Here is a 14647-nt window from a genome sequence, read left to right on the forward strand (position 1 = left end):
GGCTCTAACAGGTTTTCTTCTAAGATTGCCCTGTATTTGGCTCCATCCATCTTCCCATCAACTCTGACCAGCTTCCCTGTCCCTGCTGAAGAAAAGCATCCCCACAACATGATGCTGCCACCACCATGTTTCATGGTGGGGATGGTGTGTTCAGGGTGATGTGTAGTGTTAGTTTTCTGCCACACATAGTGTTTTGTTTTTACGTCAAAAAGTAAAGTTTTGGTCTCATTTGACCAGAGCACCTTCTTCTACATGTTTGCTGTGTCCCCCACATGGCTTCTCACAAACTGAACTTCTTATGGCTTTCTTTCAACAATGGCTTTCTTCTTGCCACTCTTCAATAAAGGCCAGATTTGTGGAGTACACGACTAATAGTTGTCTTGTGGACAGATTCTCCCACCTGAGCTGTGGATCTCTCCAGAGTTACCATGGGCCTCTTGGCTGCTTCTCTGATGAATGCTCTCCTTGCCCAGCCTGTCAGTTTAGGTGGACGGCCATGTCGTGGTAGGTTTGCAGTTGTGCCATACTCTTTCCATTTTCAGATGATGGATTGAACAGTGCTCTGTGAGAAGTTCAAAGCTTGGGATATTTTTTATAACCTAACCCTGCTTTAAACTTCCCCACAACTTTATCCCTGACCTGTCTGGTGTCTTCCTTGGCCTTCACAGAACAGCTGTATTTATACTGAGATTAAATTACACACAGGTGGACTCTATTTACTAATTAGGAGACTTCTGAAGTCAAGTGGTTCCACTAGATTTTAGTTGGGGATATCAGAGTAAAGGGGGCTGAATAAAAACGCACGCCACACTTTTCAGATATTTATTTGTAAAAAATTTTGAAAACTATTTATCATTTTCCTTCCACTTCACAATTATGTGCCACTTTGTGTTGGTCTATCACAAAAAAAATCCCAATAAAATATGTTTACGTTTTTGGTTGTAACATGACAAAATGTGGAAAATTTCAAGGGGTATGAATACTTTTTCAAGGCGCTGTATAGCCTTTATTATAATTTTTTACCTTTGTTTTCACTTGCCGGTGACCCTTTCTATACTTAGCTGAAGGCCCATGCTCACCATACTGCACCTGTTGAGGAGCGCCATTGCTGCTCTCCTGATGTGGACTGCAGATGCCCATCTCCTTAGCTTTTTATTGGTTAAACCCAATGGACACGTGTCTTTTTCAATCTCTGTAACCTTAAAAAAAAAAAAAAAAAAAAAAAAAGGATGGAAATGGCCTAGTGCAAACCTTGCTTTTTGCTTTAAGGCGGAAAACTTGGCAAGTCTCGTTCTTCACAATGGCATGATCGGCTTCAATCGACAAAGTGTTTTCTAGTACAGAATAAGCAAATGTGATTGGACGACATACGGGAGACTCAAGGTAAAACTGAAGAAGATCGGAGCCTCGTTCTGGGTGCACCGCCAGCTGAACCGCACAGGCCCATTCTGGAAGCTGGACAGAAAGAAAAAGGGAGAACATGCTCATTTCTCAGGAAATTCAATGTCCATATTTAGACTCGTAAAAAAAAAAAAATCCTTGAATGTGTGTGCTAGATTTAATCTGCAAAGCTGTTTCACCTCAATTCATATGATAATTATATATACGGATATCAGAGCTGAAGAAAGACTTTACACGCTCAGAACAAAACATTCGCTGACAGTGGCGTAGCTTAAATGGTTCGCTGCACTCAACTTGTTAATAACCTTTTTTATTTAAACACTATAATGAAATTCAATCACTATTTCAATTAAAAAGCAAACTATGAAACAGGTCATGATTTTCTTGTCAAAATTTAATTTGCTCTGTGAAGTGATATTTAAAGTCAAATTCCATTTACAAAGGAAAAATGTTTACTCTTCCACCTATTGAAAGCAAACGGGGTGACAGTGACAGGGCTGATGACTTGTTTTGTCCCCAACTTGCACTTCTCTGTATAAGCAGACACTGTCTAAAATGTAAAAAGGTAAAAGTAACAGGCATTGTTTTCAAGTCGCTAATGTAAAATGTATCTGGAAATTCATTTTGCTGAGGTTTTCGTATTTTTACAGGCTTGTTGTTCTCCATTATTTTAAAACGATAAATCAAATACAGGTCTGTGGTCCCCAGGTGGCGCACTTCTCTTTCAGCCAGGGCAATGCTATACTTGGCAATTTACTAATATCTTTCATTTACAAAGTGCTGCATAATACACAATGTTGTGCAGATGATACAATCCATAAAAAAACACCACTGAAGACAGGACATGGCGAAAGAAAAGGGTCCGGATGAGCTTAATCACAATCACCAACGATTGGGGCTGATGCAAATATAGAGGGATGATGTCTGCAGCTGCAGGCATCACCCCGGTACGTTTTTTTTAGAGCTGACGGTCGGCTCTCTTGTAACAGTATAGTGCTGCGCAAACTGTTGGCGCTATATAAATCCTGTATAATAATAACAGCAATCCTAGCAATTAACTAGCCACTGGATTGCTTTTACAAGTAGCAGGAAAGGACGTCCCCGCCCTCTTGCGGCTTTACTGGGATTTCTAGTTCTCCATACACAATGCTTTAAAAGCCTTTACAGATCATCAACCTCAGACATGAACAAAGCATATCCCTCTATAGTGTGTACTTGTCTCAAGAGCACTAAGTGTCATTTCTGTCTGCTACCTCATTCCTCTGCTTTCAGCATGAATCACTTCTGACAAATTTTCCTGACACCAAGAGGAAAAAGGGGGCAGAGATGGGATCTCCAGCACACAGCCTGTAATTGACAGCCTCGGCTCTGTTCCTGTGTAAAGGGGTGGGGGGGTGTCCTTTCCCTCCAGGTCTCCAATCAGTTCTCAGACCTCTCCTCGCTGAGTTCTGCAGTGTGTAATTTCAGCTCTCGGCCCCCTTTTTTTCTGACAGCTCAGACAAGCTTTATGAATTCTGGACTTTGAATGGATGTAGAGAACAGAGGACCGCAGGTAGGTACAACTTGTGTAGGTGGTTTGTTTAAACTTTGTGTATCACCTGAGGCCAGTCACTTCACTGGGAATATGTGAGGGTTTAGAACCACTTTAGCCGTGGACTATGGCCCTAGAATTATTGATGTCGGTCTGACATTTGTGATGATACCTCACGTGTGGCACAATTCATTTTTATATACACATTCTCGCTCTATGCTGCCCTTTTTACATAGGGTGTGTATGGGGGTGACAGCAGTGCTTTAACTACTTCTGGACCGCCCACCAGACATATACTGCAGCTGGGTGGCCCGGCTGCATAAAACAACGTACCTGTACGTTGTTTGCGACTTCCGGGTCTGGGGCGCGTGTGCGGCCGGCGACCTGCTCCGGCTGTGATTGGACCGGAGGCCTCAATGGCCCGCCGGCCACACGTGATCGTTTGGAGGAGGCAGAACAGCAGTCTGCCTATGTAAACAAGGCAGACCGTCATTCTGTCAGACAAAGAGAGAGAGATCTTGTGTTCCTGCTAATCGGGAACACAGGTGTCTCTCTTCCTGCAGCCAGTCTATCCCCCACATAGTAAGAAAGCAAACCCAGGGAACACACTTAACCCTTTGATTGCCCCTGACATTAAATCCTTACCCGCTAGTGTTATGTATACAGTGACAGTGCATTTTTTTGTGTATCACCTGAGGCCAGTCACTTCACTGGTTATATGTGAGGGTTTACAACCACTTTAACCATTGACTACGGCCCTAGAATTATTGATATCAGTCTGACATTTGTGACAATACCTCACATGTGCAACAAAATTAATTTTTACATACACATTCTCGCCCTATGTTGCCCTTTTTACATGGGGTGTGTACGGGGTGACAGTAGTGCTTTAAAAAAGGTGTAAATTATTTTTATGTATTTTATATATATATATCTATATCTCTATAGATATAGATCTATATCTACAGTCAGGTCCATAAATATTGGGACATCGACACAATTCTAATCTTTTTGGCTCTATACACCACCACAATGGATTTGAAATGAAACAAACAAGATGTGCTTTAACTGCAGACTTTCAGCTTTAATTTGAGGGTATTTACATCCAAATCAGGTGAACGGTGTAGGAATTACAACAGTTTGTATATGTGCCTCTCACTTTTTAAGGGACCAAAAGTAATGGGACAGATTAACAATCATCCATCAAACTTTCACTTTTTAATACTTGGTTTCAAATCCTTTGCAGTCAATTACAGCCTGAAGTCTGGAACGCATAGACATCACCAGACACTGGGTTTCATCCCTGGTGATGCTCTGCCAGGCCTCTACTGCAACTGTCTTCAGTTCCTGCTTGTTCTTGGGGCATTTTCCCTTCAGTTTTGTCTTCAGCAAGTGAAATGCATGCTCAATCGGATTCAGGTCACATGATTGACTTGGCCATTGCATAACAATCCACTTCTTTCCCTTAAAAAACTCTTTGGTTGCTTTCGCAGTATGCTTCGGGTCATTGTCCATCTGCACTGTGAAGCGCCGTCCAATGAGCTCTGAAGCTTTTTGCTGAATATGAGCAGATAATATTGCCCGAAACACTTCAGAATTCATCCTGCTGCTTTTGTCAGCAGTCACATCATCATCAATAAATACAAGAGAACCAGTTCCATTGGCAGCCATACATGCCCACGCCTTGACACTACCACCACCATGCTTCACTGATGAGGTGGTATGCTTTGGATCATGAGCAGTTCCTTTCCTTCTCCATACTCTTCTCTTCTCATCACTCTGGTACAAGTTAAACTTGGTCTCATGTGTCCATAGGATGTTGTTCCAGAATTGTGAAGGCTTTTTTAGATGTTGTTTGGCAAACTCTAATCTGGGCTTCCTGTTTTTGAGGCTCACCAATGGTTTACATCTTGTGGTGAACCCTCTGTATTCACTCTGGTGAAGTCTTCTCTTGATTGTTGACTCTGACACACATACACCTACCTCCTGGAGAGTGTTCTTGATCTGGCCAACTTTTTTTCTTTACCAGGAAATAATTTTTCGGTCATCCACCACAGTTGTTTTCCGTGGTCTTCTGGGTCTTTTGGTGTTGCTGAACTCACCGGTGCTTTCTCTCTTTTTAGGGATGTTCCAAACAGTTGATTTGGCCACCCCTAATGTTTTTGCTATCTCTCTGATGGGTTTTTGTTTTTTCTGCCTAATGATGGCTTGCTTCACTGATAGTGACAGCTCTTTGGATCACATATTGAGAGTTGACAGCAACAGATTACAAATTCAAATAGCACACTTAAAATGAACTCTGGACCTTTTATCTGCTCCTTGTAAATGGGATAATGAGGGAATAACACACACCTGGCCATGGAACAGCTGAGCAGCCAATTGTCCCATTACTTTTGGTCCCTTAAAAAGTGGGAGGCACATATATAAACTGTTGTAATTCCTACACCGTTCACCTGATTTAGATGTATATACTCTCAAATTAAAGAAAAAAGTCTGCAGTTAAAGCACATCTTGTTCGTTTCATTTTAAATCTATTGTGGTGGTGTATAGAGCAAAAAAGATTAAAATTGTGTTGATGTCCCAATATTTATGGACCTGACTGTATATATATTTTTTTTACATCTAAAAAAAAATTCTTTTAACTTTCGTTCCATCACAAAGGGGCTAACAAGCCTCCTTTGTGATAGCATGGGCAGGAGACCGTTAGGCCTCATGCACACTGGACATTATAAAAACACCAGTAGAGTTAGCTATAGCAAGCTGTAGAATTAATTTTTGCAGCATTTTTTAGCAAAACTATACTTTTGCAAACGCTTATGGTGCAAAAAAAGATGATAAACGCAGAATAGCTGCGTTTTTAAGCTTTTATCAGAGTTAGAGCATTTTTATCTGAATTTAGCTGAATAACTCCTCTCAAAACCCACTAGTTCTTGTTTTTTTTCCAGTCATAAAAGGGCCCTGACAAAACCTGCTAATAACAGCCTATGTGTGCATGGACACATAGGATTACATGCTGGGGAGTTTACTGGCTGCAGAAAAGAAAACGCCTGAAGGCAAAAGTGGCAGCTGTAAAAACATCCAGTGTGCACGAGGCCTTACGGTTTATGGAGACATCAGGGGTCTATCAGACCCACAATGTCTCCGCTCCCTCCAATGCAACTATTCAAACACAAATTGTGCTTGAATAGCTGCATCCTTGGCTACATTAGCCAAGGAATGGCAGCTGTAACCCTAGAAGTGACGTAATACACGTCCCTCCCAGGGTCATTCATTGCATGAGATCGGGAAACGGATGTAAATGCATCCATAGAAGTCAGGACTCTGGATCTGTGTATATCTTGGTCAGTGACACACAAAGCACTGAAGCCACTGAAGCTAAGCAGGGCAATAACTTCTCCGTAGGATGTGGAAACTTTGCAAAAAGATCTGAGCAAATTAATGGGTTGGGCAACTACATGGCAAATGCGCTTCAATGCAGAAAATTTAAAATAATGCATTTGGGTGGCAAAAATATGAATGCAATCTATACACTAGGGGGAGAACCTTTGGGGGAATCTAGGATGGAAAATGACCTGGGGGTCCTAGTAGATGATAGGCTCAGCAATGACATGCAATGCCAAGCTGCTGCAAGCAAAGCAAACAGAATATTGGCATTAAAAAGGGGATCAACTCCAGAGATAAAACGATAATTCTCCCGCTCTACAAGACTCTGGTCCGGCTGCACCTGGAGTATGCTGTCCAGTTCTGGGCACCAGTCCCCAGGAAGGATGTGCTGGAACTGGAGAGAGTCCAGAGAAGGACAACAAAACTAATAAAGGGTCTGGAGGACATCAGTTATGAGGAAAGGTTGTGAGCACTGAACGTTTCTCTCTGGAGAGAAGACCCTTGAGAGGGGATATGATTTCAATTTACAAATACCGTACTGGTGACCCCACAATAGGGTTATAACTTTTCTGCGAAAGGGAATTTAATAAGACATGTGGCCATTCACTAAATTTAGAAGAAAAGAGGTTTAACTTTAAACTGCGTAGAGGGTTCTTTACTGTAAGAGTGGTTAGGATGTGAATTTCTCAGTGGGGAGCATCGATAATTTCAAAAAACTATTAGATAAGCACCTGAACGACCGCTACATACAGGGATATACAATGTAATACTGACATAATCACACACATAGGTTGGACTTGATGGACTTGTGCCTTTTTTTCAACCTCGCCTACTATGTAACACGACAGTCGGCCACCATTTTCGGGGGGATACCAGCATTAGCAGCCCACATTTTTCTCATAACTTGCTTCCTACAGGACATGAAATGGGAAAATTTGGAGTGAGCTGGAAAGCAATTTTTACCTTCACGTGAAAGCGGACAAATATCGCTTAGTGTAACAAGACAACCAGATGACATTTGTTCCAAGTACACGCCGCTTGTGGTCCCTTTGTGATTTCAAATAATCACGACTGCATCGAAAGTTAATTTCCAGCCGGCGGCTGTGATTACCGTAGTAAAGTAATGCTTTTAGGGAGTAAAAACGGCGAGTTTAAGGCTCCGGTGAGAAATATTCCATCTTGTTTAAGTGACATTATATTCGGCGAGAAATTCTATTCAGTCCTGTTATTTCCTCCTCTCTATCTCTGATTATACGCCCCTTGGCCGACACGCTCTTGTAATCTAGCCAGTTTGATTCCAGCTAGCGATCTTGTGCTAGACGTTGGCTCTTAAGCATTTAGTTACTTGAAATTGGTGCCTTGGAACGGGGAGCTAAAGAAAACCCATTCAGCAAAACAATACCCCTTTTTTTGGCACACGTACACTTGGTGGTTTGAGGCTATTATGTGTATGCGGCAAGGGGGAAAAAAAAAAAAAAAAAGAAAAAAAAAAATCAGCATTCAGTCTCTGAAAGCCACTGAAAGGGCGACACTTCCAAAATTCAAAAGAGATGCAGTGAAAATGTAGCGACTGCCCCGCTGCAAATACAATATCCTTTCCTGGCATAATATTTCATACACCGGCTTTTTTTTTTTTCCTTTAGTTCATAAAGCTGTGGATTGTTGGAAAGCTGTTGATAAAGATATGAGATTCACCATCTGTACCTACATGCGTTCCGAGCAAGCCAAGAAGATTACGTTTCATAAGATTATGGGGTCTGGATAAGAGAATTAACCCCAACCGGGCCCCTGTCTACACAGGGGCCCGGTTGGGGTTAATTTCCTTATCCAAACCCAATAATTGTATTTTGGTTCTAAATAAAGACAAAAGTGGCCTGTCACAACTATGTTAAAACAATGACATGCCTCCATCCCTACGTATTACATACAAAAAGGAAAGAAAGAAAATGGGACATTACATGAGGCATGTCAATGTGTATACTACTGCATAGAATATCAAATCTATCTGCATTGGTTTCTCTCATCTCAATGTCATAGGGTAATCCATGATTGTAATAAATTAATGTATCAATATCAATCATATTAAAAAAATATATTGTAATCAAAAAAGATTTACTTAACAAATATATAATATAACATATTTAATACAAGTAATCGAAGGATATAAATTATGTAATCAATACAGAATGAATAAACCTAATTCATATAACGACTCCGCCCCCTGAACCCTACATTTATGTGCCCGAATTTACTCCCCTTTTGTGAGTAGCCATTTGGCTTGCTTTTATTTCTATTAAATGGATACCATAATACTGCACCTGAGTCTGGAGCACCTGTTTTTTTTTTAATTTTTATATAAAAAACAGAGCATATAAATTAAATTCACATAATACATATACAAATAGTAGGCACCATTATTAAAAATGCATCTTTCGGCGAGCATGTATCGGCACTCATATTTGAACACCCAACGCGTTTCATGGCATTATTGCCAATCATCAGGAGTAGAACGCATGGTAATTGCTGAAAAGTCAGATAAATACCCGGTAATATATAATGCCCTCTAGAGAGGGAAAGTGTCAAACGACAGACTGATTCTAAATTACTGACACCTAAAGCCCGCAGGCTATACCCAGCTTCTGTGATGTAACTGGGCGGTGGCCTGGGATGAGCTGTCTCATCTGGGGTTAAGGCGGATGACCCCCCCCCCAACAAAAATATTGAATAGGGGCCAAGGGGGGCAGCAGCTGAGGAGCATGCCAGACCAGTCACGACATAGATCCCAAGGTGTACTATGTGTGCGCACAGCGCTTATACCCAATCTGTGAACAAAATTGTAAAAGTAGATAAAAACCAAACCAAAAAAACAACAAAAACGAAAATAACTCCAAAAAATAAATATTAAAGTGACATCTAAATGTTCCCAAATAGGGGAGTGTGTGTATGTGTGTGATTGAAGTGAATAATCCTTTTGTTGTGATTACTTGTATTAAATATGTTATATTATATATTTGCTAAGTAAATATTTTTTTATTACAATATATATTTTTAATATGATTGATATTGATACATTAATTTATTACACTCATGGATTACCCTATGGGATTGAGATGCTAAACTAATGCAGAGAGTTTTAATATTCTATGCAGTAGTATACACATTGACATGCCTTGTGTAAAGTCCCAATTTCTTTCTTTTCATTTATGTATTTTGGTTCCAATTTATTTGGACGTGCCACTTTGAAAGTTATTTAGCTTAACCACTTCAGCTCCGGAAAGATTTACCCCCCTTCCTGACCAGACCATTTTTTGCGATACAGCGCTGCGTTACTTTAACTGATAATTGCGTGGTCGTGCAACGCTGTACACAAATAAAATGTATGTTCTTTTTTTCCCACAAATAGAGCTTTCTTTTGGTGATATTTGATGAGCCCTGCGGAATTTAATTTTTGCGCTATATACAAAAAAAAAACATTTTTTTTTACATTCTGCTATAAAACACATTCAATAAAAAAATGTAAAAAATCGAATTTCTTCCTCAATTTAGGCTAATATGTATTCTGCTACATATTTTTGGTAAAAAAAAAATCCCAATACGCGTATATTGATTGGTTTGCACAAAAGTTAGAGCGTCTACAAACTATGGTACATTTTATTTATTTTTATCTATTACTAGTAATGGCAGCGATTATATATATAGCGGGACTGCAATATTGTGGTGGACAAATCGGACACTAACTGACACTCTTTGGGGACCACTGGCACGAATACAATATGCACTGTCACTGTACTAATGACACTCGCAGGGAAGGGGTTAACATCAGGAGCGATCAAAGGGGTTAACTGTGTTCCCTGGGAATGATTACTAACTGCGTGGGGGAGATACTTTGACTGGGGGAATGTAAAGGTCCGTGTTCCTGCTTAGCATGAACACAGGATCAGCAGACTCCCCTCGCACAGAACGGCAATCTGCCTTGTTTACAGAGGCAGACTGATGTTCTGCCTTTTTCCTGAATGATCGGCGGGTCCCGGCGTACAGCTTGTATAACAGTGTAAATTTGCTGTCCCCTCAAAATAACTCAACACACAGCCATTAATGTCTAAACCGCTGGCAACAAAAGTAAGTACACTCCTAAGTGAAAATGTCCAAATTGGGCCCAATTAGCCATTTTCCCTCCCTGGTGTCATGTGACTCGTTAGTGTTACAAGGTCTCAGGTGTGAATGGGGAGCAGGTGTGTTAAATTTGGTGTTATCGCTCTCACTCTCTCATACTGGTCACTGGAAGTTCAATATGGCACCTCATGGCAAAGAACTCTCTGAGCATCTGAAAAAAACAGAATTGTTGCACTGCATAAAGATGGCCTAGGCAATAAGAAGATTGCCAAGACCCTGAAATGGAGCTGCAGCACGGTGGCCAAGACCATACAGCGGTTTAACTGGACAGGTTCCACTCAAAACACATGCTCAGCGTCATATCCAGAGGTTGTCTTTGGGAAATAGACGTATGGGTGCTGCCAGCATTGCTGCAGAGGTTGAAGGGGTGGGGGGTCAGCCTGTCAGTGCTTAGACCATACGCCGCACACTGCATCAAATTGGTCTGCATGGCTGTTGTCCCAGAAGGAAGCCTCTTCTAAATGGCTAGATGATGCACAAGAAATCCCAAAAACAATTTGCTGAAGACAAGCAGACTAAGGACATGGATTACTGGAACTGTGGTCTGATGAGACCAAGATAAACTTATTTGGTTCAGATGGTGTCAAGCGTTTGTGGCGGCAACTAGGTGAGGAGTACAAAGACAAGTGTGTCTTGCCTACAGTCAAGCATGGTGGTGGGAGTGTCGTGGTCTGGGGTGCATGAGTGCTGCCAGTACTGGGGAGCTACAGTTCATTGAGGGTACCATGAATGCCAACATGTACTGTGACATATTGAAGCAGAGCATGATCCCCTCCCTTCAGAGACTGGGCCGCAGGGTAGTATTCCAACATGATAACGACCCAAAACACACCTCCAAGACGACCACTGTCTTGCTAAAGAAGGTGAGGGTAAAGGTGATGGACTGGCCAAGTATGTCTCCGGATCTAAACCCTATTGAGCATCTGTGGGGCATTCTCAAACGGAAGGTGGAGGAGCGCAAGGTCTCCAATATCCACCAGCTCAGTGATGTCATCATGGAGGAGTGGAAGAGGACTCCAGTGGCAACCTGTGAAGCTCTGGTGAACTCCATGCCCAAGAGGGTTAAGGCAGTGCTGGAAAATAATGGTGGCCACACAAAATATTGGACATTTTCACTTAGGGGTGTACTCACTTTTGTTGCCAGCGGTTTAGACATTAATGGCTGTGTGTTGGGTTATTTTGAGGGGACAGAAAACTTACACTGTTATACAAGCTGTACACTCACTACTTTACATTGTAGCAAAGTGTAAAGTAGTGAATGAAAAGTGAAAAGATATAATAAAATATTTACAAAAATGTGAGGGGTGTACTCACTTTTGTGAGATACTGCATCCACGGTGGGCAGTCGCTAAGTGGATGCATTGCGAGGCAAACACCCCTGGGTCAGGGCTGTCTTTATACACAGGCACAGGTGCATGGGGGGTCCCTTCAGTTGCCCCCTGGCCCTCTTCCGGTGCTTTGCAGGGGTTAAGGGAAACCCCCAAGACGAAGCATCTTCCTACTACTGCTGCTTGCATGGGCACAATGTGTACTGTTCCAAACGCCACCCGCTCTCCTTTCCTAACAACATGGCCACTGTGCAATGACGTCACTACTTCTCCCTGGGCGTTTCGTCTTCAATGACGTCGTCAGGGGCGACGTCATGGTGATTCAAATCCAGGAACATCATTCCAAGATTATTCTGAACATGCTCGTCTGACCTTCTTTGGTGTGAATGGGTGCTGGTGACGGCTTTTTCTTGGACACTCCTTCTATCTATCCATATTGATTGTCATCTTTCAACTCATATTTGATGCAGGATTGGGGATGATTTTACATGGACTGATCAGTAATGTGCAAATTGAACTTTATAGACCGGTTTTCTGTTTATAAGTGCTGCACCTACGTTATATAATTGTTTCTTATGCTGGTATTCCAGCATTTAAGTGCTAGCAGCTTTTGTACTTGTGACATTTAAAGTGGTTGTAAAGTCAGGAGGTTTTTTTTATCATAATGCATTCTATGCATTAAGATAAAAAGCCTTCTGTGTGCAGCAGCCTCCCTCAGCCCCCCTAATACTTACCTGAGCCCCATCTCTATCCAGCGATGTCCACGAATGCCTCGGCCATCTGGGGCTCCCACTCCTGATTGGCTGGGACACAGCAGCGGCGCCATTGGCTCCTGCTGCTATCAAAGTCAGTTAGTCAATCAAGAGAGAGAGGAGGCGGGCCGAACTGGGGCTCCGTGTCTGAATGCACAGACGGAGCTGCAGCTCGGCTCGGGTGCCCCCCCCCCCCATAGCAAGCTGCTTGCTGTGGGGGCACTCGACAGGAGAGAGGGGCCAGGAGAGCTGAAGAGGGACCTGAGAAGAGATCTGGGCTGCCCTGAGCAAAACCACTGCCCAGAGCAGATAAGTATAACATGCTTGTTATTTTTTATAGAAAAACAACTGAGACCTTACAATGCACCTAGTGCAGCCTTGTATTGTAGATTACATGGTGCTGAAGTGCTCATATACACTAACAAGGGACATGCTAATAGAAGGAGAAAGGAAAGTGACAGAGAGGTGAACTTATCAGTCTGCTACTTCTCCTTTCACTGTCCAGTTACAGGCTGGAGGAGCGACAAGATCTGTGAGTGTTACTGAACAGTAGGAGAGAAAAACAGGTCTCCTGTCCTGCCAGCTGTTGTGTGCAAGATCTGTGTGCATCTCTGGACTGGGTGGACAGGAAATTGAAACCAAATTTTATGCATTTTAGTGTATTTAGCTGTTTATCTGGAGTCCAGATTAAAACTAGGATTTTCCCCTTTAATGACCAGGCCATTTTTTGCAATACAGCACTGCGCCGATTTAACTGACAATTGCGCGGTCATGCCACGTTGTACCCAAACAAAATTGGTTTTTCCCATAAATAGAGCTTTCATTTGATGGTATTTGATCACCTCTGCAGTTTTTATTTTTTTGCGCTATAAAAAAAAAAAAAAAAAAAAGAAGAGCGACAATTTTCAAAATAAATAAATAATTTACTTTTTGCCATAAGAAATATCCAAAAAAATTTGTAAAAAAAAATGTCTTCATCAGTTTAGGCCAATATGTATTTTGCTACATATTTTTTGGTAAAAAAAAAAAATAAAAATTGCAAACAGCGTATATAGATTGTTTTGCGCAAAAGTTATAGCGTCCACAAAATAGGGGATAGATTTATGGCATTTAAATTTTTTTACTAGTAATGGCGGTGATCAGCGATTTTGAGCAGGACTGCGACATTGCGGCGGACACTTTTTTTGGGACCAGTGACATTATTACAGTGCTCAGAGCTAAAAATAGCCACTGATCACTGTATGAATGACACTGACAGGGAAGGGGTTAACACTAGGGGGCGATCAAGGGGTTAAGTGTTCCCTAGGGAGGTGTTTCTAAGTGTGTGTGTGTGTGTGTGTGTGTGTGTGTGTGTGTGTGTGTGTGTGTGTGTGTGTGTGTGTGTGTGGGGGGGGGGGGGGCGCGACTGACTGGGAGCACAGAGGGATTGCTGTTCCTGATCACTTTGAATACAAAGTTAGATCCCCGCTCTGCCTCTCTGAGAACCCGTGCACCGGCTCCCCCACGCGCGCCCACAGTGACTCGTGCACGAAACGACATACCTTTCGTAATAGGGCCTCCCTGCCGCAGTATATATGTGGTGGGCGGTCCTTAAGTGGTTAATAAGGAAATGTGGGGCAACCCAGCAGTTCTTTTTTTTTGCTTTTATCAGCAAGGTGTATTTAGATCTTTATGAGAAGGACTCCACAACAGCTGCATATTCTATAATCAAAGGACCCCAAAGACTAAACTTACCTTCAGAGAGTGATAAAGCAATTCACTGAATAAGGACGTCACCTCCATATGAAGCTCATTTTGTTGTTTCAAGAACATAACACAATGATCCTTTATTATCTCCATGTCCACCAATCGGGAATGAGGCTTTACATGATAAATCGGCTTCCATTGATTTATAGAGCTATTGACAGGAGCTTTCATTAACTGTACAAACAACAAGAAGAGGTAACAGTAAGTGCCTATTTTTTAATTTTAACATCATAACAGAGATCGTTTATATTTAAAAAACAGGAGGTATCTGTTAGATACATATGATTAAAGTTGGCCATAGATGGATCGAAATTCATCCAGTTCAGCAGGGA

The 14647-nt window shown here is 41.9% G+C and overlaps 1 protein-coding gene across 2 annotated transcripts in view; it reads right to left on the reverse strand.

Moving 5' to 3' along the window:
• The window catches only part of PREPL (prolyl endopeptidase like), a 69243-nt gene that overhangs the window by 9710 nt on the left and 44886 nt on the right, over nucleotides 1–14647 (reverse strand). For both annotated transcript variants that reach the window (XM_073628475.1, XM_073628473.1), the window contains exons 8-9: nucleotides 14304–14489; nucleotides 1252–1455 (exon numbers count right to left, since the gene is read on the reverse strand). In XM_073628475.1, coding sequence (XP_073484576.1) covers nucleotides 1252–1455; nucleotides 14304–14489 — 390 coding nt within the window. The remainder of the gene's footprint in view (nucleotides 1–1251; nucleotides 1456–14303; nucleotides 14490–14647) is intronic.

This window comes from Aquarana catesbeiana, linkage group LG04 (genome assembly GCF_042186555.1).
Source record: "Aquarana catesbeiana isolate 2022-GZ linkage group LG04, ASM4218655v1, whole genome shotgun sequence".
NCBI classification, from domain to species: Eukaryota; Metazoa; Chordata; class Amphibia; order Anura; family Ranidae; genus Aquarana; species Aquarana catesbeiana.